The following is a 22,172-nucleotide window of genomic DNA, read 5'->3' on the forward strand; positions in this document are numbered from 1 at the left end:
TGTTCTGAACAACTTGGTCTAACTGTGCCACTGATCCCGACTGCTGATGTTCGTTTCGTTTCCCCTGAAGAATGCTCATGAAAACTCCTGATACCGGTGCCCACATCTACTTTGATAGGTCGCGCCTGATATTCCCTCTCATATCCAAATCATGGGATAATGGCGTTGTACTACCGAAGAATGGCTCCACTGGCAGTTAGGCTCTCAGACCAACCTCTACGCATACATCGTCCACCGGCAGATTGGTTAGGGTGGGACATCGTACTGTAGATGTTATATTGCGGCAGACAAACGGCTGTTATTATGACTATTACTATTCACACCCATGCATCTTGCTATTAGTACACAGGTACAGGCCCCTTGCCAGCAAACTAATGTACGTAGTATGCGTAGTGAAAGGAAGGGTACCTATGTTCTCCAACTTTGAGCCTATCTTTATTAATAAATCCAATAAAATAGGTATAACGGATACCAAACCCAAGGATTATAAAATGTTATTTTTTACACAGGTTTCTCACGATGATAGATAATTATCAGCAGAATTAAGTGAGGCGCGTAGCTACATGTGCAAATAACAATAGGTGTGTGTGTGAGTAGCAATACTCTTTATTACCTATTCCGTCACATTCGATCGGCCCGTTGCCTTTGATGGAGATCCATTGCCCGCCGTATCTGGGACCATGTGTGGGTATGAGGAGAAAGCCTGGTCCTAAATGAGCACCGAGGGGGAGTGGCCAGAGAGGAGGGTTGGGGCAGATGGTGCTCTGTGCGTTGAGATCTCACGATGGGTGCATATGGAGAAGGATTTTTTCACTTGGGAACAGTCTGGGGTTGTTTGTGGTGCGAGGACTCGGATGTTTTCATGGAGAGGTGTAGTTTCAATGTGGACCTTTAACAGAAGCCACTGCACACTGAAGACTTTTGCAAGTTACAACTCTTGGACCACGTCCGATCCGCATCATGACGCGTGTGCCATCTCCACCCGCAGGGTCCATGATCCATCAACCCTCGTGGGTCGTGCAGTGCCGCGGCCGGTCGAACGTTGCGGGTGCTGGTGGAGACGAGGGGTCCTCCCAAGTGGAGAGAGGTCCCATATGCCCTGGACACAAGCGCGGGTAAAAGACGCAATCTATCTGATGATTTGCCTGGTTTAGGTAATGTTACGTTGCTTGGGTGGAGGACCCGCGGCAAGTTAGCCGTTGAAGTGGGACGTGAGTTGGTGTTTCGTTTCGTCTATCGCGGGGAGGGTGCAGTTATTGGTAACTGGACAGTGGAATGAAACAGCCGGCAAGAAGCCAAAGTGACGTCGATTTCTTTTTGACATCGTATGTCTGGTAAATAAATGAGTCGTCATCCAAGGACCCAATAGATGGCAGTGCTTTAAGCTCCCTCCATCCCGTATTGCTGTGTCCACTCGCTGCATTTGCGCACCTCCTCTTCTCCCACCGACGGCTTCGTCTTGTGGACCGCATCGTAAAGGTCCACAAGCGCCAGGGCTGGCTCCTTCAATTGCCGCGCCGGGACCTTGTTCCACCTCATTGGGATGGCGCCGCCGTCACCGGGGTTGCAGGGCGTGTACCATTCGCCTTCTCGATCGCGGAACTGCAAATCATGAGCATTATTGTACCCTGCACGGATCGATCGGAAGCGGGGCTTACCTTTCGGAAGTATGTCGCGGTATGGACCTTCTTTACGGGCATCATCAGTGCGTCTTGGACCAGGTTGGCGATGTCGCTCCCCGAGAACCCAGGAGTCCTCCACGCGAGATCGCGGAAAGCATTCTCTGTGTTTCCTAGCGAGGAGCTCATGTCGCCCAAGTGGACCTTGAAGAGTTCGCCCCGGGCGTGTTCGTCCGGCAGCGGGACGTGGATTCGCTTCTGGAAACGTCTGCGGACGGCAGGGTCGAGGGACCACGGCAAATTGGTCGCAGCGAGCACAAATACGCCGTCGTTGTCGTTGCCTAGACCGTCCATCTGGACGAGGAACTCGGTTTTCATGCGCGCGGTGTCCTCGGCGTTTGCGCCTCCGCTGTCTCGCTTTCCGCACAGGGCGTCGATCTCGTCGATGAAGATGATTGACGGCTTTTTCTCTCTGGCGAGGATAAAGAGCTGTCTCATCAATCTATGAATACGTTAGGACAAGCAATCAAGTTACCATGTCAAGCAACATACCCTTCGCTCTCACCCGTCCACTTAGACATGACGTCGCCGCTACTTACGCTAAAGAGCGTATGGTCGACCTCAGTTGCAACGGCCTTTGCGAGATAACTTTTACCGGTACCTGGCGGGCCATATAGTAGCAGAGCGCGCCTCGCCTGTCGCTTTCCCCGGAACATTTGCGGGAAGCGGAGAGGGAAGATGATGGCCTCCTGAAGCTCCGCCTTGGCAGCTTCGAGACCGGCAACATCCTCCCACTTGACATTTGGCTTTGTGGAGACGATGGAGCCGAGGAGCGAGTCCTTGAGGGAGGAGTCGTTGAATTGTTTGCTGAGCTTGTCCATGTCCGAAGGCTGTTGCCCAGTCGTGTTGCTAGGCACATCCCAGGTCGGACGAGTCGAGGCGGGCTGGGGTGTCTCTCGAGCCACGGGCGATGCTGATTCTGCTGGATTGCTGGCCTCTTTCAATATGTTCAGCGACAACGGGTGTCCGCATGTTCGGCGCGCCTTCCAGCATGCCTCGCAAATGTCGTAGTCGCCACCATTGCAAGTGTTGCAGCAGTACACGACAGTGCCGTTGGTGAGCTGTGTTTGGCATCCGTCGCATACGGCGTAGCCACCAGGGATCTGCCGAACGGAGACTTTGCTGGGCAGTTGAATGGAAACTGGGCTCAGGGTATGCTTGCATCTCTTTGTGAAGGGCGGTTCGACATAGCAAGAGAAGCACAAGTCAAAGTCGCCGCCATTGCAAACACTGCAGAAATACGTATTCTCGCCAATGTTCAACCCTGCTGAACAGCCATCGCATGTTAGTGCGGCCACGGCCCATCGGATGGTAGCGTCTTTGCCGGTCCGGCGAGTATCGACCTGCCACATTGCCTGGACGAATTCTTCCCTGTCCAGTTTGCCATTTCTATCCTCATCGATGAGCTCCCAAATGTCAGAGAGAACTTTCCTGTCGAGCCCGGTGTCAAGCAGGATACGGGCGGCTTCCGCCCCGGGCAAGTGGTCCCTGTAACCGCTTTGCACGTCAAACTGCTTCTCGTACCGGGCTCGCATGTTGGCTGGGACGGGTGGAGGACGGAGAGAGGTCGGGACATCGCTTGCCAGGGGAACATTTGGAGTTGGGGGTTGCGAAAGTGGCTTGAGAGGAGTCTTGGCTCTGGAAACGGCTGGTATCATGTGTTCTGGGGGTCTGACATTGGTCGTCAGTTGTTGGAGCAGTTCAGTGGTGACCTCGGCTGTAGGCAGTTCATAGGCATATTGCGTTGCACCCGAGAGTATGGGGATTGCTTCGATGAAGTAAAAGTCATTGGACCAAGGACAGAGAACGGTGTTGGGTCCGGCCGTGAAACCCAGTGCGATGATATCTTTTGGGACGAGACTGTTGAATGAGTCGGCGAGCGCCTGGGTAATGCCGTCCCAGTGGAGGACAGTGCCAGCCTTGACAACGACGGATTTCCCACTGCCGAAGAAGATGGAGTCAATCTTGGAGGGCTGGCGGGTCTTGGCGGCAGGGCCAGACAGATCCATGTAGCTGTTGGCGATGGCGTAGAAGGCATCGGGGAAGCGGCCGGAAAGCTGGGCGGTGCCGTCGGCATACTTGATGAACCAACCACCGAGCGGAGAGAAGCAGACATGCTGGACAGAAGTACCGTACACTTTCTGGAGCTGCTCGATGACGGTATTTAACATGTCATCGCAGTTGGAGAGCACTGGGGCGAGTCAGGAATTGGGACAAGGGACAGTCCAGGGTTACACGAGGCGGGGATTGAGGCGGGGACTCAGCCCTCTCAGGCGGGGGAACTGGGGTGGAACTGAGGAGTGGACTTGGGAACGAGGGAGCTGAGAACGAGGGAACAACACACAGTCGCCGTTCTTTGTCATGATGGCATAGTTTCCGCCGGGAGATGTGGACATCCATTGGATTCGCGTGCCGGCCATTTGCTTGTCCTCAAAGGGTTCGGCCAGCTGGTCCCAAACGGCCTGGATGGGCTCGGGCAGGCGATTCCTGGTCATCGAGCGTCAGCTTTCTACGGCGGACGGCACTCGGGAGGGTGGAGTCTTACGCCAGGGCGAATCTGTCGTTGCCAAAGGCCCACGATGACCGGTCCGGCCCGAAGTAGTAGAAAACCATGGTGATCGCACAGAGGTTCACGGACTCACGGACTCACGGATTCACGGATGCAGGTGGGGAGATCAAAGATGGTGTCCGGTGCCAAGGCCCGCCCCGGCAGTGTTGACTGCGGCGCTTGTTAGGACAGACGCGGCAGCCGCCATGGTTGTTCAGCTGAAGTGTGGGAGGTGAAGGGAGTGGAATGGGATTGATTGGATGGTGCGTATTCTGTGTTTGGAGTAGTACGGAAACAGATTGTGGTGATGGGCAATGGGTGATGGGTGACGGATGGCCTCAGGTTGAAACCCCGTGACGCTTTTTTTCCGATTCGGCCCCGAGCAGAATCCCGGCGGCTGGGTACGACCTGGACTTTCGGCATATGTCGAACGGCTACACGGGAGTAAAAAGCCAAAACGACTCAGTCCATCCCGGATACAACCCGGAGTTTGGCGGGCTTATCAATGAATTTGTTTCCCGCGGAGTCTTCGGGAACCCGGCAACACCGAGACGACGCCGCAGCGCAGCACGTCAGGTGCGCCAAGACGTTTGGGGTTGTCTGGCCAGGGCCCAACGAATCAGGCTCAGCGAATCAAAGCGGCCGCGCTCGCCGTCTAGCAAATTGAAATTGAAGCGGCGAATCCAGCGAGGTCGAGCGAATCGGGCGAGGTCGAGCGAATCGAGCGGCATCCTGACACGCTGAGACAAAATTCTGGCTGTGACGTAGGTGGCCCACCGCCCAGCTGCGCTACCGCCTGTCGCTCCCTACAAGAGGGGAGCTTTTCAGGGTTTGTCCACTGTGGTGAGGTCATGTAAGCTGCTGTGGTGAAGTAGCACCCATCACACACCATCACACACGCGCTGACAAACTTGACTAATAATGGCCCATCTCCAATAAAGTCAACCATCCCTTCTCTTCTAAACCTGCTGCCATCGTGATTTTCTCCCTCTTCGTCCCTCGTCGTCCCTCGCCATTGCCGCCGTCAAGGCAACATGCATCCTCATCGCCAGCCGTCGCCCTCGGGCTACTTGCAGCCCGGAGCATTATCCTCATCGTCTCGGCACCCTCGAAGGCCCTCGCCCGAGCCATCGCACTCACCCAACCCGGCCACCCCGGTAGCCTTCGACGAAGCCGGAGTCGAATATTTCCCCGCCCTGTCTGAAGCTCCCTCGACTCGATCTCGCATTTCGCTGCCCTTGTCGCGTCCATCCTCGCGTCCATCGTCCATTGTTAGCGCCACCGGAAACCGCCCGGCGCTGGAGCAGGGGGGCCGTCTTTCCAGCATCCGCATCCGACGATCCTCAAATGCATCCCTCCGCGCCTCCGGGAACGACCTCGTCCCCCCGAACTCGGGTATTTTCGAGGCCCACGATGGCTTCCAGGGCGGTCGTCCTCGTAGCATCTCGCAACCCGAGCGTGCTCACGTCCCCGACAACGCTGGCCTGGCCCGGCACTCAAGGAGGGTTCCGCAAGTTGCCATGCCGCGTCTAACAGAGGAGGGTGGTCGTCCGACTCTCACTGAACTTGGCCTCGAGCCGACGTCACCTCTCTCTCCGACCATGTCCCTACCCGAGCACACAACCAGTCCCACTCAGGACCTGCCTCAAACTCAAGACCTCGACGGAACCAGGCCGCAAAGGGCAAGGAGACTGACCCGGATGCTGTGGCCTGGAAACATCCGACGACAGGTCAACAGCCGCGAGTCTCGGCTATCTCAGGCCCAGGAACCCGATGATGAATACGGCCAGGAATTGGTCGATTGGCTGGACATGATTGGTACGTCATCTCATACCCTTAGGCATTAACCATACTAACAGTCCCAGATCCCGAGGTCCAGACCTTGTCTACTCTTACCAACGTGCAAAACTCCCTGTTCATTCCCGACTTGGGCGGCTGGATCAACCGCCGTCCCACCTACGTCCTCTCCGACCACGCGCCCCAGCAGGAGTGGGCAAGGGGGGCCCTCGCCGAAGAAAAGCGCCGTGAACAAGCAGACCAAGAGCCAGCAGAGTTGGACGCGGACCGTCCTCCTATTCAAAGAACCAGCACAATATCATCCCGCCTGACAGAGTCGCACTATGCAGCTCTTCCGCATGGTACGAGCCTCGAGGGGTGGAGTGCCGCCGAAAAGTCCGAGCTAGACGACCATGTCCGACACATGCTGCACTCACGGCGATCCAGGTTCAAACGGAGAATGAAGGGATTCGGTCAATACGTCAGAAGACCGCTGGGCTTCTTTGTCACCCTCTATGCCACTCTCATCACCCTCTTTGGCCTTGCATGGGTTCTCTTTCTCATCGGCTGGATCTATGTCGGAGATAAACAAGTTTACACCATCCACATCATCGACAGTGTTCTTGTTGCCCTCTTCGCCATCATGGGTGATGGCCTGGCACCCTTCAGAGCCGTCGACACTTACCACATGTTCTTTATTGCTCGCTATTCTCGTAAGATTCGCAACGCGGAGAAGGGCAAGAGGCCCAGGTCAAGACTTCAAAAGCGCAGCATCCCCGAAGAAGTGGCCAACAGCCTCGACGCCAACGGGGGACATGTTACCTCTCACCAGGCCCGAGAGATTCTGGCATCCACAGGCCCTTGCGCGTCTGCTAATGAAGAAGTCGGGACCGACCCCAACCAACTAGCCGATCTCGAGAGTGCAAAGACGTCGGTATCGGAAAACGACATTCCCGCCTTGACCTACGCTCAGCTGAAAAGCCTCCAACATCACCAGAAGAAGTTTGCCAAGTCTCACAGTTTTTACAAACCACAAGAAACATTTACCCATCACTCATTCCCGTTGGGCTACCTTATGGGCATCGTCATCCTCCTCGACTGTCACTCTCTCTTGCAGATTTCGCTGGGCGCCTGCACATGGGGAATCGACTACCACACCCGACCATTTGCCATTACGACTGTAATTCTCTGTGTGAGCATCACCTGCAATATTACTGCTGGTCTATTGATTAGCAGAGGTGATCGGAAGACGAGAAAGAAGGAGGTGATGGATCTTATCAATAGACAAGAGCTTACAGGAGATGCCATCAAGCATATCGAGAAGAAAAAGAAGGAGCAAGAGAAGGAAAAGGAAAAGGACAGGGACCAAAACAAGGATGACCAGCAGAGCGAGAGTTCATCGAGCACGAAGCATAACGGGAGTTTTAAGAGCGGGAAACTTTTCAAGTCGCCAAGCTGAGAGTGAAGCATGACTAGATAGATGAACACGACATATACCATGCACGGCCGAATCAATATTGAATAATACTTAATTGATCCTTCCAATGCTGACTGTGTACTTTGGCAGGGATGAGATTATATCCCGATGTAGCTCCCGCCCAATCGAGATGCTGACCGGGTCGGTGCGGTATCAGACTTTTTACTAGGCTTGCCAAGACATCAGCCGCATAAGTGCGCCAAGACTTCTTGACGTCGTTGATGATATTTTGCAATGATATAAGACTCCATTTAGACCATATCAACATTAAATCTATCGAGGATAGGGCGAAACGGGGCAAAACACCATGGCTTCGCGATATTACTGGCATCATTCTGTAGACCAGCGCCTTTTCAGCGCTTTTTGTATTTCAAACGCCAACTATCAGAGGGAAACATTATTTAAGTACAGGTGCACCATGTGGGAGTTGAATGACCGGCTATGCGATTGAGAGATTCTATTAACTCAAGGGAGCTCATTGAGCGGGTTCAGTGGCTGAGGGGTAGAGTGAAGCTCGTTGGGCAGCTGCGGATTCGCATGGAGTTCATGATTCGGCAGTGCGTCGGAATGCAGCTCCTGTCTCGGCGGAGGCGTGGTCCCTATCATTTCGTGCTGGATCGTGGTTCCGTCCGGGCTACTGCTCGGCTCGTACTTGAGCGGTGTCGAGCTCTGGCTCGGGGGTGTTTGGGTTGCAGGGGGCGACACCACGAAGCCTTCGGGATGCCAGCCCTGTGGCGGATAGCCCGAAGGCGGCTGGTTCTGGGGGGGATACCCAGGAGGCGGGTATCCTTGTGGCGGAGGAGCCGTGTAAGCGGCCATGGGGGGTTCTTGGGTGTTTGCCATGTTCGCCTGTCTGCTCTTCTTCCTGCGTAGTAATGCGAGATATCCGAGCACGGCGGAGATGAGAGGGATTCCTACGCCGAGACCAACGCCCAGACCCGTCTTCAACGTGTGGCTCTTCCTCCTCTTCGTCGAGTAATAGTTGTCTGAGGAGGAGCTGCTGCCGCTGTCGTCGGAGCTCGGCAGGGCGATGTTTGTATATGTCGCCAAGTTATCCGCTGTGGTGTCCGCCTTGCTGCCGGCCGTTGTGCTGCTCCCATCAGAGCCCGCCGTCTCGGTAGACTGCGCGTCGGTCGCTGCGCTAATGGTGGAGCATCGTATCCCCGTGGGCATCACGTAGCCCGCCGAGCTGCACAGCGACCGGGCGTAGGCGTCTGCCTCTTCGCGGGCCGAGTCGGTGCAGCTCTCGTGGAGACAGCAGACTCCGGCGTCGAGGTAGGCCTTGTTGGTACATGAGCAGCTGAGGTCGAATGCGTTGCACTCCGAGGACGAGGACGACGAGGAGGTGTCAGTGAAGCCTAGACAACTGTCCTGGCCAAGGGGTTAGAGCCTCGTGGGATTTCGATTGAAGCGACTTGTGGGTTGGGACTTACTGCGCAAGCTGGCAGATACTGAGATGCCGCGATGCGAGCAACAGCCAGCACGACGGCGAACCTCGAGTGGAATTTCATTTCTTGGGAGCGACTTCTAAGGCCAGCGTTATGGTTGAATTTAGAGTGTCAATTAAATTGAGCGACGCGTCGGAGGAGCGCGAAGAGGGCCATGGCTATCTAATACCAACTCAATTCCAGCCCTTCAGCTCGCAGTCTCCAGCCCAACAACGGCAACCATGTTCCGTCTGGATGCACTTGCTCATGGTTAATTCAGCTCTAGTTCCGCGTCCAGCCCAAAGCCGCTAGCGCTTCGGTAGCTGAGACGCCCAGGACGCTCAGCTTTCGCTGGTGATAAGTCGATAACGCAGAGTCTCGGATATGGATGCCGGAGCTAGGCCCGGCGTCCAGGAGACGGAGCCTGCGATTGGCCGCGCAACGGGCCCTGAGGCACTCACGAGGTTGTTTTCCCTTCCCGATATTGCCGGGCTGAAGGAGAGCAGCCAAATGTGCAGATTAAGTGTTCCATTCTGCGGCACGGAGGGCGGAAACGGGCCGCTGGTTGGCACATACACTAGGCGCCCTGGAAGGCTGGCACGGGAGGCGTTGTGCTGGATTCGAGTTTGAAACTATATAGGGACTACAACGTCGATGGCTGACGAAGGCTAAGAGGTACAAGAAGAAGAATGGGAAGCCGCCGCTAGCTCGCAAATGCGCAGGCTTCCCCGCCATGGAAACACGCCGCAGCGCTTAGAGGCACTGGGAGTAGTAGTCGTTTTGCTTGGTGCAGGTCGAGCCAGACTCGCACTGCGTGGCGCCGGTCCAGGTGGCGCCGCCGCACTGCTGCCACTTGGAGGCAGTGGCCTTGCTGGCGACGGCTGTGGCAGTGGCCTTGACAGTGGTGGTCTTCACGGAGGCCTTCGCGGTAGTGGTGGCCTTGGTGGTGGTAGCCTTGGCGGTCGTAGTCGCCTTCACAGAGGTAGCCTTAGCAGTAGTCGTGGCCTTCACGGAAGTGGTCTTGACGGTAGACGTAGCCTTGGCGGTAGAAGTAGTCTTCACCGAGGACGCGGCGGCAGCAGTGGCGGCGACGCCGGTCTGCCAGCCGCGCTCCCGGGAGAGCTCGTACCACCAGTTTCGCAGCATCCAGCCGTCAAAGTCGGTGACCTTGGCAGCGGAGCCAGCAAGCATGATGAAGCTAGTGATGCCGGTAGGGGTCCAGTCTGGAGACAAGTTAGCAGGGAACGCGCCAGAAGGGAGGGAGTGCCATCGTCAGCCACTCTGAAGGGTGTGCATACCGTAGACTAGATTAGAGTTAGTGAACAGTTCATCATAGATATAAGTTCATGGGTACTTACAGTCATCAAGGCCGTAGGTGTGGCCCATCTCGTGCTCCAGGATGTGGACATCCTCAGCGTCGATGGCCTGCATGAAGTACTCGCGGCCAATTCGCTGGCCCCAGTCACCACCAGTGCCTCCGCTGAGGCCGTCGGTGAGCCACAGGGACTGGTCGTAGTGGTTGGAGGCGCCGGCAGCGCAGCCGGCGTAGTTGTTGTCCTGGTGGAAGAAGCGACCGCAGGACTCGGCGCACTGAGGGACGCCCTCGCTGTCGGTGTCGGTGTAGATGTTGAGGCCGCTGGTGTCACCCTGGAGCAGGCTCTTGTCCTTGACGGCCCAGCCGACGACGTTCACCTTGACCGCGGTGTAGGGGAAGTTGTCGTAGCCGTAGACCCACTTGAACCACTTCTGGTACTGGGCGTCGACGACGCTGGCGATCTTGGTGCGCTCGGCGGCGGAGAGGGACGCGGACGACTCCCATCGGACACACATGTTGACGGTGCTGGATCAAGTTAGAGGGATGGATCTTCTCAGTTGTTTCATAATGTACACACCCTTTGTTGGCAATGAGCTGATCCCAGCCGTAGTTCTTGAAACCGAACATGTTGCCGCTGTTGTACGTCGACTTGCAGTGGTCCCAGACCTCCTTGAGGGGGGTGGCCAGGTCGGAGGGAGGGCTCCATCCGGACTGTCTCTTGAAGGGCCTGTTGCGGCGCTGCTCCTTGTAGTCGTATGATCGTTCCTTTACGGACAAACCCTCCCAGACGGATCCGTCAAGATCGGAGGGGGAGGACTCAAAGGTGGACGCCACGGTCGACGCGGCGAATGCCACCAGGCCAGCAGTGGTAGAGAAACGCATCTTGGAAAGAATTGAGTGAGTGAGTGAGTGAGTGAAATTGGTAAAAAAAAAATATGTATAAATAAGAAGTTAATGAACGTCAAGCTCAAAGAAACAAGCAGGAGAATGGCAGTCGAAACGAAAGTGTGCTGAGTAGAAACATCCCAAGTTGTCCTCGTCGACACACATATATATATGGCAGTCTGGAGACCCCTAGCGGTGGGCCGTTATCCCTGTCTAGGATCATGGTGTAACCTCGTATCTCTCATTGGCGGGATAAACCTATGGGTCAGGGATGGGATTGTGGACTGAACGCGGAGTCCGGGTCGCTTGGATGTTTTGCGTTGACATGATGGTTTGGATCGACACTGGCACTTTGACAGGCACTTCCCTTCTAGAACCTGAGTACGGATAGGGACGCGGCTTTTGCTCTAATCAATGTGATGCATTCATGTTTGAAGAAGCAGTTGTTCCTGTCAGGGGAACTCATGCATCGGTTGGTAGCCTCTCACGATGTAGTTAGAGCGCGGCCACGGATTCCCAATCGGGCAACATTAATATGACGGAACGGGCCCAGGCCAACATGGCCGTATAAAGTTGCGGTTATGGGTATGCTTAAACCATGCTGCTGGCGACATCCGTGGCTCCACCGCGTCCCTATTACGGGCTTCCGGTCCCAATTGGCCATCCTTGAAACCAAATTCTCATAAAATCTGAAGACTTTTGGCGACTAAGGCCTGAGACGGCTTGGCAGCGCGGGCATGGTTCCCCTGGCGCGCTTGGCGTGAGCCGCTTGACATCCGGATTTGTGGATTTTTCGCAAACAGCGGCCCAGCTCCGGATGGAGCGTTTCAAGCCCTGCTGTGCCTGTTTCGTCTGGTCGGGATGCGGAGAAACTCCAAGATCACGCGCTTGTTGGTGATGTCAACCATGTCTTGCGGCGCCAAGCTTTCCCAAGACTCCGGCTGGCTCCACGTGAATCCACACGTGATTCCGGTTTGCCGACTATCGGCTTCAAGACCCGAACCAAACAAACCCGATTCCGGTTCGGGATTGGGTTGCACTGAGTCAACCCCGCTGTCGAGACTCCGAAATCGACGCCGAGTCGACAGACCACGAAACCGAAACCGAAAAGACTCGTGCGACAATGAGAGCCGTCATTGCTTGTGATCGGTAAGTTGCTGCTTCTACGCCGCGGAAAAGTATTCAGCCGTCGTAACTAATTTATCGTATTCAGATGCAGGTGATGCTCGCCCCAGTTCTGGTGTCACCAACCCACTGACCCGTTAAATGACACAGGAGGTCCAAAGTAAAATGCAAGCATCATGGCCAACCCCCTTGCATGGGATGTGTGAAAAGTCGGAATACCGAGAGTTGCGCCCTCAGCGGGCCTGCTCTTCCTCCCAAGCACTCCCCTAGCCCGAGGTTACGGACGCTAAAGCGGAAGAATTCACAACAAGCCGATGATACAGAGGCTTCTAAAATCTCACGGCCGAAGACGGTAGAACATGACATTTGTCAGGTCTTTAACCAAATCCCGCGGGACCGGCTCATCCGGGCTTCCGCTGTGTTTCAGTCCCAATTTCCCGAAGTTGGGTTTCTGCATCCCAGCGACCTTGACTATGAGGATGCAGATATAAGTGCGGTGCAAATGCTTCGGCTGTTGGCTCTACTGGCAGTTTCAAATCGCTATCTTGACGACTGTTCGATCGATGCAAGCTCTAACCATGCACTGCTGGTGACGACCGAGCTTCATAAACGCCTTCTCAGCTCTCCGAGCCTCTACCTAGTCCAGGCATTTCTGATTTTGTCCCTGTGCAACTGGGGCGATGGCGATGGCTTCAACGCCTGGATGCATGCTGGGATTGCCTCCAGGATGGCTCAGGGGATTCTCGGGACCAAAATATCCGATATTAGCAGAGCGTCCATGTCGGAGTTGGAAAAGAGAACGTTGTGGTCGTGCTTTGCGGTGGACAAGCTTCTGAGTTGCGGGAAACGACGGCAAAGCATGTTTGACCTCGAGAGTATGAACCGCCTTTTCCCATCGAATGATGCTGATTTTGCATTTGGAGAACGGAACGCGCCGCAGGGACTTGTGCTAGCTCAAGTATCATCACCGCACTCGTCACCGCACTCGACAGGCCTTGGGCCAAGCGACTCCTTCCTGCTCGTCATCAAGGGCCTACATATCTGGTCCAAGATACACTCTTGGACTGCAGAGGGTGGAAGAAGGCAACCGGGGATGGCCGAGGCAGAACAATGCCCCTGGGTGGAAACCTCCCAATGGAGCTGCATGATGCGAGAGCTTCTCGAATGGAGAAATTCCCAGAATGTCAGGTTGAAATACCCAGAGACAAAAGTATCGTCACATGCCCACATGAAGCAAGCTGAGAAATTTGGATATCTCAACTTGATTTACTACGTCAGGTAAGCTATCATGCCTACACATTCAATTTGTCTTTAACTCGTCGCAGTATGCTCTTTCTTCGCCGCGAGTACATCCCATTTCTCCCCGTTGGAGAAACGAAGCCTCGGGGCCCCATCGAAGCACCATTGTTAAAAGCGACCGGCTCGGATTTATTCTGGGAAAACAATCTAAAGGAACTTTCCTATGCGTCCGCTCAAATATCACATATCCTTCGAGATCTCAGACGGGCTAACTCATCCCTTCATACACCATTCGCTGGTGTATGTGCCTTCTCGTCGGCACTGAGGGCGCTCTATGCAGCCTCCTTCCCGGCTTACTTCGGTTATGATGAGGACCAGACGAAGGAAGTAGAGATCCAGGCCGAGGAAAGCATGAAAGATCTTCGTGAGACTGGTCGCTTGTGGAAGATTGCCGATGACTGGATTGACGTGCTCGACACAGCCAAGAGCCTTTTTTGCCGCGTTACCTCGGAGACACACGGGTGGAAGGTGAGGCGATCGCGATATGACTACCCGGATCTCGAGGAGTCTATTTATCTGCTCCCGCTCAAGGGAATGCCGCGACCTGCCGCCTCTTCTCAACCAGCCTCGAGTTCCCTGACTTGTGTTGATGAAACAATGTCGGCAACAGGACAGGGACCAATTGAGGAAGAGATAGAAATCAATCGTTCTGCGGCTCCCAAGGTATTCTCCGAGGACATGTCGAGTTTTAGTAATGGGATAATGGACGAGGATGAGTGGAGGCTGTGGTCATTTTGGGATGACCCGCATCTGCTACCCACAATCGTCGATCCTAACCTAGAGCTCGAGGAGAGGGGCGAAGGCATACTCGGTCCTACCGCCTAAATTATTATTGCATCTAGAAAGGGTTTTTTGAGACTTTCTCGTGTGGTACTCCATCAAATTAACACTGCAATTGTGACAAAGCATTTTGTGCGTACTCGAGATTCAGTCTAACAGATCTTGAACACGGCGGTTTCCAGGTCACTCAGTGCGAGTAGTACTAGGGACTAAACAGCCGCAAATACTCGCTACAGATTTATGTGATAATCCAACAGATTGCCTTGAATTCAGATTTTGCGTGTATCTTGCCAATTTTTATGCCAAGCCTCATATTACACACTCCTTCTCCCTTCTTTAATGACCCAACAGCAACGACGCAGATGTGCGTTGGCTGTGCACAATCCCCAACCTCGTGGATTGATACTGTGCTTAAAAGAGTGTGCAGAGCCAATCCGTCACGGCCCGCATCGAGGTGGCCTTGACTAGGGTGTTAGAAAGAGCATACGAACCACCGTACTGTACTTGTTGGCATGGAACCTATCCGTACCTTTTAGTAGTTTGGTGCAGTCATGAAATTCCGAGACGAAGAAGCCCGCGAGGATGTCCCCTTTCCAGCCATTGAACGTGACGGATTAAGTTTCGCCAAAGCTGACTAGTTACGCTTGGAGCGCTATGATCTACAGCACTACCGGTGAACCATGCAGAAATACCATCCATATAAGAATCCCTGTACTATGGACTAGAGCTCTATTCTCCTCAGCTATCAACACACTTGATTAACTTGGCCCAAGCGCTCGCTAACTATTACCAGACGTGACCTTTAACCGGTCTACCGTACTCCTAACATCTAAAGACGCAGCCTGTGACCACCGCGGTTCGCTGCTCGATACGACGGGAACCCCTCTCAGTTAATCTACCCTACGTCCCAGGCTGGACCCGAAATATCAGAGTCTAGGTTTACAGATGTCAAAAAGTTAAGATTTTGGGACGAGGAGTTGTATATTTTAAGGTGTCTAACACGAAGATACGTAGCTAATACCTCAATGTTGTAACATAAAAAAGTTACAAAATCCAGAAACCAAACCTGTGAAGGGAGCCTGTGCGGATGAGGTAAATCAAAGATAAACGCAGAATCGGCTGGCGTTGGATTCAAGCAGCATAACAGATAATAAAACCTCAAGGTAGCGCGTCGAGATTCGTTCTGAGTTCACCGTTGCAGTCAAAAACGCGGTTGACAGCATCGACGCCGGTTCTCTCATGAGGGAGAACCCTCGGTTCTTCCACGAGGAGGCTCAACATAAGATTTACAGTTAGAACATTTGGGATGGGCACACTTTGGACACGAGGGTCTACTGTCTGAACCTTATTGTTATTGTCTGTAATAGGTTATGATCTCTTGATAGTAGAACTCGATATTTTCCCCGGAGGGTGATCTTTTGTCGTTTCGTGCTTTCCAGCATCAACGCCATACGAAGACTGGCCCATTTATCGACTAAACATGCTTCCCAGGCGAGAGTAATTCATTTCGCATTCGTCTCGGAAGTAACCGCTGAATTTATTCAGGCAGGGTGCAACAAAAAAGCAAGCCCGATATGTATAAAAATGAGGAGTTGTAGCTCCGCCATCCATCTAAAGTTTGCCCAGACGCCGAACGCACGAAGCCAAGCCCTTTAAAATAAAACAATGCGCCGAGGTACTCGTAAAGCAATCCCGTTTCGCTCTTCTACTTGAGGCTAATTTCCTCGAGGCCACTATTCGTATGTAGGGGATTTCTCGGGGGCAAAGGTGGCGGGATCCGCACCATGACCTTTTCATTCCCAATCGTAGTGTTGGGTGTGTTGATTTTGTCGTCATCGACCGTCGTCAGGTGGTTTTCTATGCCATAGATCCCGTTGATGCCGTGCTCGATCTCGCCTGAGCCCCAGGGATTATCGCTGGTAGAATGATACGGACTGCCGTCAATCTTCTTGTCGTCGCTTTCATACACGTCTTCGTAGACACTTGATGCGTCTTGGGACATCTCCTGCCGGTCGAAGCCATTCTGTGTTGGGCTTGAAATGGGGATTATTGTAACTGGTTCCGTTTGTGTTCCGGCCTCGCTAGTCGTGTATGACACGGCCCTATTCCGCCGCCTGGGAGAACCGGCGTCTGACTGGTAGCTCGAGCGCTGGCTTCTTGTCCCAGAGACTTCCAAGCTATTGCGGTAGTATTTGTTGTAGATGGGGCTGTTGGGGCTGGGGTGGTACTCGAATTGCTCGCTTGACGGCCTCGAGCGCGTTGCAGCATCGCGGATTTCGAGACCTTCCTTTTCCAAAGCCAGCACGCCATAAGGATCCGGATCGTCGATTTCTGGGATTCCAAAAATCTTGTCGCTGCCAGGGGCTTCCACTGTAACGTCACCTGGTGCTGGTTGTCCCTCCAGTTCGTCCATGAGCTCTGTGTCGACGTCGGTGCGGCCTTCTGCAGCCTTGAGCGTTTCCATCAGCATCTTGATTTCCGGTGGCGGATGACGCGCTTTCCCGGCCAAGATGTCGGCGACACCAATCTCCTCTCCGTAGAAGCGTGCATTCTCGTCGTTCCGCTCAATGATGACTGTGCCATCAACCTGCACGCCGGCGTAAAAGCCCCGAGACTTGAGGTAAGTGAACACCGGCCTGTTTGCCTGCTTCCATTTGCCGTCGTTTTCCAGAACGCCGCCAGCTCCGACGGGGCCGGCGACTGCGCTAATCTCGCCGCCCAGTGTGGCTCTGATCTTGGTGAACGCCTCGAGAGCCTTGCGATTGTTGATGACGACGACGCAATCGTAAATGTCCACGCCAACGAGGAACCCCAGACCGGCCGTATGCAGCATGATGCCCGACGGAGGAGACCATGTGCCGTCCTCGCCGCGGGCAACGAGGACACCGGAACCGCCGGCTCCAGACACCCACAAGCCGGTGCGCATGGTGGTGAAAATAGCGAGACCGACGGCGTTTTTGATCACCTTCTGCGGGATCTTTTTTAGCACCCGCTGTTTCTGCGTTGGCCCAGCTTGGTCAGCTGGCCTCGCGTCCTCCTCCTCGGCGTAGAAACCATCCTCTACGGGGTTCTTTCGTTAGTCAAGAAGGGCCACGCATCGACAAGGCACTTACTGCAGAATGATCTCAGAATCCGAGCCGCCTTGTCACTCTCCTTGTCCAGCGTCGTGGGCCAGAACGCTTCGCTGCCAATCCGGTTGGATAATCTGTTAATTGGCGCCCCAAGCTTATCAGCCCAGCCCCAGGCCTTGTCGAAGCCTTTCTTGCTCTGAGTCTTGGTTTTGTCCCAGGATGGCAGCTTGGCCACCACCTTCTGCATGTCGGGCGATTGACACAACGGATCGATAGAATGGGTCCTTTACAGCCGAAAATAGATGCAAGATTTTGATGCCAATCTTACATGGTGTGACGGGCTTTACCCGTCTTTATACCGAGCCTTGGAGGAAGCATCCGGTATATCCGAGGGTTGCCACCACATTCTCAGCCAGCCTATGACGTACGTCGTCGGGTCTGCCGCTGCCGTAGGGACCGCTCGAATGAAGTTAATTACGCAAACTCCCGTTATTTTCCGGATCCGTCAATCTAGGTGAATAATGAATGCCCCGAGGGAGATTTGTCAACAATTTCCAGAAATGTTGCGAACATCCCAACTGAGTGATTGTCCAGAATCCCTCAAGTTACAGCGGATAGTTCGGCATCTATTGGCAAAGTTAGCATGTTTTTATTCATGCACCTTTTAGTAAGCCGACCGGGAATTTTTTCTACGAATGCAATTGAGAAAAGCGTTAACGGCACATTTTGGATGGGGTTGAGTGTGTATGGTGATGGCGATGGTGAGCCCACCGGTGTGTTTTAATGGCATTGGCCTCGCCTACTAAAACCAACCACTACGACTTAAGAGGGTATACTGCTCAAGAAATTGAGTGGGCGTGTTTTTTTCCCGTCCTCAATTTTTATGGCACTGCGCGAGAACAACCACCAAAAACGACGTGGCTGTACTTTGACAATGACAAGATGCACTGGGATCCCAAACAAAAGAGAAGACTGCTACCACTTACGACGACGTCGCCTAATCGAGTGGTTCAAAAGAAAATAACGACACGATTAGGCTCGAAGATTTTCAATGCAGTATTGAAGGGTGGTGGCACTGATGTTGAAGACGCCCACTGTTCAGTGGGATCTGTACATCCCAGTAGACCTATATGTTTTGTATATTCAACAACACCTTATTATCGAGGCATAAAGTATGTTCTAGATCCCTAAATTGTGTGCCTGCGATCATAGTAAATAAAGTAAAGAAAAAAATGAGTAAAATAATAGAATTGGTGTTTATACAGACACTCGACCAAATGACCCAAAACTACGGGAGAACATGCAAGAATTCCAACCTCTTGATCCCCTCACAGACAGTCAAGACTGAAGTTCTTTGTATACCCACTACCTAGGTAGTCTGAGGCTTAGTCATGTTTCTCCCAGGGGTATAACGGTCCAGCATAGAAATGCTGATTAAAACGGTGTTGTTAAGACGTGCGTTAGGGCAGATTTTGCGGTTGACGCGGAACTTTTGTCTACCGACTGTAAGCATAAATTAACCTTAAGCTTGGTAACATTAAACAGCGCGAACTGCAAATATCTGGACCATGATTTGCCAAGTTCCGAGATGTGAGGCGGGGGCCACCCTGTCTGGGGTTCGGGTGGCGGCGACAACGAGTCTGAGAGAGCGATCTGGATGGTCACTGAAATATGGGCTCTTCTCATAGTGGATCCAAAGCTGCATATTTTAGTCTCACCCTGGTTGAGACATGGTTGATGTGCGCAGGAAAAGCGCCCTTGAGAGATATTGAGCAAGATACCTCGATACAACCTCAGCCAGGGTCCTCTGCCAAGACTCTAGCCACCACAATGGGATGGGGCCATTTTACAGTTGGCAATGGTATAAAGCAGTAAGATGAGAGGACAGATTTATGACTGCCGGGTTGAGTTTCCAAGATTGATATTGGCAGGACTGAAACGTTGTCTTGAATACTCTCGGAATCCTTCGAACATGGCTCTCAAGCGGTGTCTGCTCCTCCTCTGGCATGCCAATCTGGCACTGGCTGATGGAGCGGGCCTAATCGGCTTGGGAAAGCACATGTACAAACCGGCATGTGCATTTGCCTGCCGTGGAGTCATCAGAAGCTGCCCTCTTTCCTGCACGCCGGAGGAGGGAGGTGATGTTCACGGCATGGGGCACTCGACATCCACGACACCTCCTGAGTGTTATACCAGCGACCCATCCTTCCTGCGTACCATGGCCATGTGTATCAACACTTACTGCCCTATAAGTGATGCACCCTCGCTAAGCTCGCTGGAGGACTACTGGGCTACCCACCTGGCTACAGGTTCCGTCGGTAGCCCCGAATGGAAACCGGTTATCTCGTACACGGAAGCTCTCATTGCAGCACGAGAGGACGAGTCGACTGCCGAGGAAAAAGCACAAAATTCCACCGCCAGTAGTTCCCATCAACACAAGCTGCGCCGTGAGATCAAAGCTCGCTATGGCGGCCATATGGAGGAGTCGGCTGAGGACACCACAATTCAAGTCGACAGTCCGCTGCCCATTATTGCCTCCGGAGAGCCACTTAATGTGACAAGTTTTGTCCTTGCTTCAGACTGGCAGATCCAGTATAATGGAATGACGTCGTTTGAAATCAACGAGAATGGCCATACAGTGTACACGTAAGTCATCATCCACTCCCACGCGTGCGATATACACTAACGGAATCAACATAGCGTTACAGTCATGTTCGTGGCCCTATTCCTTCCAGTCCTTTTGTCTCTCCTTCGCTTCGTGCCGCTCCTCAACAGAAGTCGCACATGGGCATGGCTCAATTCGACTCTCATCCATCCACCGGCATGGGGATCATCTCATCGCACACCGGTTTCCTCTTACCTTGGCGGCGGTCTGATGCCAACTCGAGGCCAGCTTCTCTACATCGCCCTTATCAGTCTTCTCAATTTTATCTTTCTTCTGGCGCCTTATTATACAATTCAGCCCCAAAGCAACTTTGCCAGCCTGCAGGAACAGGAAATCAGCCTCATAGGGAATCGCGCTGGAGTGCTTGCACTTGGAAACATGGTGGCACTCTTTGTCTTTTCATCGCGCAACAATGTGCTCCTATATTTGACGGACTGGAGCAGTGGGACATTTCTGTTGCTCCATCGGTGGCTAGGGTATTGGACTATCCTACTCACGGCGCTGCACTCTATTATGCTTTTGGTCTACTACCTTCGATTTGGAGACTACGAGTCCGAGTTTACCAAGCTATATTGGTCCTGGGGTATCGTCGGAACCGTGGCTGCGGTAGCCATTTGGCCAGCGTCCCTCCTTGTGGTGCGTCAAAAAGCTTACGAGCTGTTCTTGGTTACTCATCAAGTTCTGGCCTTGCTTTTCCTCATCGGTTTCTACTACCACATATGGTACTGCTTTACGTACAACTGGGGCTATGAGATATGGATGTTCATCGCATCTGGAATCTGGGCCGTTGAGCGCCTCGTTTGAGTAATTTGAATGTTCAGCAAGGGGCTTAAGACGGCAGCCATCTCGCCTGTCGAAGGCTCGCAGGGAGAGTACATGCGTGTTGTCATCGACGGGGTCTCTGTGCAAGGCGTTGTATATCTTTGTTTCCCTACGCTGTCGTGGCGATTCTGGGAGACTCACCCCTTCTCGGTGGCTTCGTCGCACTCCTGCGAGACCTTACCGGCTGTCTCGAGCGTTTTGAACAGGGACGAAACTGTCGACTTTGACTTAGAGAAGACTGCCACGGACCGAATCACTCGAGCGGAAGAAAAGTCCCCAGCGGCTTCATTGGAAGAGCCACAGACATCACCGACAGCTGTCAAAATCTCCAACAGCGCCAAGTTTCTGGTGCGGACACGGTCAGGAATGACGAGTCGCATTGCTGCCAGGCTAGCAGCTTCCACAGGCTCGATCCGCTTGCCAGTCCTAATTGAGGGCTCCTATCATTCGACGCACCTTACACAACTGGCCAACTGCAACTCCCTTGTGTGTATTGCGGGAGGTGTGGGGATTACTACGGTGCTGCCTCTTCTTCAAACCAGGGGTCTGCGGCCGGCGCGTGTTTTTTGGGGTCTGCGCGACGATTCCCTGCGAAAAGGGCTCTTGGCGGACATTTCCGGTCTTCCATCTAGTGTTGATGTCGTTGTCAGCATTGGGGAGCGTCTAGACATTGGAACCATCATTGGCGATGAGCTGGCTGGCGTCGATGGAAGCAGTGGTCCAGTTGGTATCCTCGTTTCTGGGCCACCTGGAATGGCGGATGATGTACGCATGGCAGTGTCGAGAATGGGGCGCTCGGGACAACTTGAGACGAGCTTTATCCTTGTAGATGAGGGTTTTAGTTGGTAGAGGGAGGTAGATCATTTACTGCAGAGTTTGGCGTTTCATCTCTGTGGTAATACGTTAATTATCAATTGACTACCATCCATAGCCATGTTTAGCCTTCTGTGAGAGATAGAATGTACCAAATTTGGCACGGTTGGTACTCGAACTAGTTAGTATCGCTTCTACACCGCCAAGATAACATTAACCGGTGTGAAAATTTCACTGTACATAGTCCTCATCATGAAGGAATCACAGCCTACCGACGCGGCTGCTGCCTGAAGGCTGGGGAGGTTGAAACTGAGCAAGGATGGCCAATCAATCATGTTTTGTATCCATGACTAATTCCAAGGATCAGACGATGCAACCAACACATTTATGTATCCTGGGCACCAACCTTTTGCTTATTATCAGTCCAATCTCCAAGCGGGGTAAATTGATCATTCTTCTTTGCATTACTTTTCAGTTTACCTGCCCTAAT

General features: G+C 53.4%; 8 protein-coding genes across 8 annotated transcripts; 4 read left to right on the forward strand and 4 right to left on the reverse strand.

The window, feature by feature from the left end:
• The first annotated feature begins 11 nt into the window (after positions 1-11).
• BGZ61DRAFT_458872 (uncharacterized protein) lies at positions 12-795 on the forward strand. Its single transcript, XM_046246809.1, has one exon. The coding sequence runs from the start codon at positions 375-377 to the stop codon at positions 528-530; it is 156 nt and encodes a 51-aa protein (XP_046099703.1). The 5' UTR covers positions 12-374; the 3' UTR covers positions 531-795.
• Positions 796-1,380: 585 nt separating this feature from the next.
• On the reverse strand, positions 1,381-2,500 carry BGZ61DRAFT_362023 (P-loop containing nucleoside triphosphate hydrolase protein; the record flags this gene model as incomplete). Its single annotated transcript, XM_046241326.1, has 3 exons — positions 1,381-1,602; positions 1,659-2,121; positions 2,172-2,500. The coding sequence occupies 3 exons, from the start codon at positions 2,498-2,500 to the stop codon at positions 1,381-1,383; spliced, it is 1,014 nt and encodes a 337-aa protein (XP_046099704.1).
• A 2,579-nt stretch (positions 2,501-5,079) lies between these two features.
• BGZ61DRAFT_508789 (uncharacterized protein) lies at positions 5,080-7,692 on the forward strand. Its single transcript, XM_046251968.1, has 2 exons — positions 5,080-6,045; positions 6,093-7,692. Exons 1-2 carry the CDS (start codon positions 5,262-5,264, stop codon positions 7,460-7,462), a joined length of 2,154 nt encoding a protein of 717 aa, XP_046099705.1. The 5' UTR covers positions 5,080-5,261; the 3' UTR covers positions 7,463-7,692.
• Positions 7,693-7,813: 121 nt separating this feature from the next.
• On the reverse strand, positions 7,814-9,192 carry BGZ61DRAFT_458881 (uncharacterized protein). Its single transcript, XM_046246810.1, has 2 exons — positions 8,914-9,192; positions 7,814-8,851 (listed from the first exon to the last, which is right to left on the reverse strand). The coding sequence occupies exons 1-2, from the start codon at positions 8,989-8,991 to the stop codon at positions 7,946-7,948; spliced, it is 984 nt and encodes a 327-aa protein (XP_046099706.1). The 5' UTR covers positions 8,992-9,192; the 3' UTR covers positions 7,814-7,945.
• Positions 9,193-9,521: 329 nt separating this feature from the next.
• On the reverse strand, positions 9,522-11,216 carry BGZ61DRAFT_521192 (uncharacterized protein). Its single transcript, XM_046252480.1, has 4 exons — positions 10,800-11,216; positions 10,266-10,747; positions 10,206-10,211; positions 9,522-10,130 (listed from the first exon to the last, which is right to left on the reverse strand). The coding sequence occupies exons 1-4, from the start codon at positions 11,102-11,104 to the stop codon at positions 9,661-9,663; spliced, it is 1,263 nt and encodes a 420-aa protein (XP_046099707.1). The 5' UTR covers positions 11,105-11,216; the 3' UTR covers positions 9,522-9,660.
• Positions 11,217-12,158: 942 nt separating this feature from the next.
• Positions 12,159-14,566, forward strand: BGZ61DRAFT_458886 (uncharacterized protein). The gene is made up of 4 exons (XM_046246811.1): positions 12,159-12,256; positions 12,321-12,326; positions 12,383-13,510; positions 13,558-14,566. The coding sequence occupies exons 1-4, from the start codon at positions 12,231-12,233 to the stop codon at positions 14,354-14,356; spliced, it is 1,959 nt and encodes a 652-aa protein (XP_046099708.1). The 5' UTR covers positions 12,159-12,230; the 3' UTR covers positions 14,357-14,566.
• A 1,450-nt stretch (positions 14,567-16,016) lies between these two features.
• Positions 16,017-17,629, reverse strand: BGZ61DRAFT_361917 (uncharacterized protein; the record flags this gene model as incomplete). The annotated part of the gene is made up of 2 exons (XM_046241310.1): positions 16,017-17,371; positions 17,425-17,629. 2 exons carry the CDS (start codon positions 17,627-17,629, stop codon positions 16,017-16,019), a joined length of 1,560 nt encoding a protein of 519 aa, XP_046099709.1.
• A 1,725-nt stretch (positions 17,630-19,354) lies between these two features.
• On the forward strand, positions 19,355-21,718 carry BGZ61DRAFT_497289 (ferric reductase like transmembrane component-domain-containing protein; the record flags this gene model as incomplete). The annotated part of the gene is made up of 3 exons (XM_046251128.1): positions 19,355-20,028; positions 20,083-20,845; positions 20,882-21,718. 3 exons carry the CDS (start codon positions 19,355-19,357, stop codon positions 21,716-21,718), a joined length of 2,274 nt encoding a protein of 757 aa, XP_046099710.1.
• Positions 21,719-22,172: the final 454 nt, after the last annotated feature.

Source organism: Ilyonectria robusta (assembly GCF_021365365.1).
Source record: "Ilyonectria robusta strain PMI_751 chromosome Unknown BGZ61scaffold_21, whole genome shotgun sequence".
In the NCBI taxonomy this organism is placed as follows: Eukaryota; Fungi; Ascomycota; class Sordariomycetes; order Hypocreales; family Nectriaceae; genus Ilyonectria; species Ilyonectria robusta.

Coding starts and splice junctions, on each gene's coding strand:
- BGZ61DRAFT_458872 (XM_046246809.1), top strand. CDS start 375: ATGTACGTAGTATGCGTAGTGAAAGGAAGGGTACCTATGTTCTCCAAC.
- BGZ61DRAFT_508789 (XM_046251968.1), top strand. CDS start 5,262: ATGCATCCTCATCGCCAGCCGTCGCCCTCGGGCTACTTGCAGCCCGGA. Junction 6,046..6,092: donor CGATTGGCTGGACATGATTG/GTACGTCATCTC, acceptor TAACAGTCCCAG/ATCCCGAGGTCCAGACCTTG.
- BGZ61DRAFT_458881 (XM_046246810.1), bottom strand. CDS start 8,991: ATGAAATTCCACTCGAGGTTCGCCGTCGTGCTGGCTGTTGCTCGCATC. Junction 8,852..8,913: donor AGTATCTGCCAGCTTGCGCA/GTAAGTCCCAAC, acceptor CCCCTTGGCCAG/GACAGTTGTCTAGGCTTCAC.
- BGZ61DRAFT_521192 (XM_046252480.1), bottom strand. CDS start 11,104: ATGCGTTTCTCTACCACTGCTGGCCTGGTGGCATTCGCCGCGTCGACC. Junction 10,748..10,799: donor CAGCTCATTGCCAACAAAGG/GTGTGTACATTA, acceptor AACTTGATCCAG/CACCGTCAACATGTGTGTCC.
- BGZ61DRAFT_458886 (XM_046246811.1), top strand. CDS start 12,231: ATGAGAGCCGTCATTGCTTGTGATCG. Junction 13,511..13,557: donor AACTTGATTTACTACGTCAG/GTAAGCTATCAT, acceptor AACTCGTCGCAG/TATGCTCTTTCTTCGCCGCG.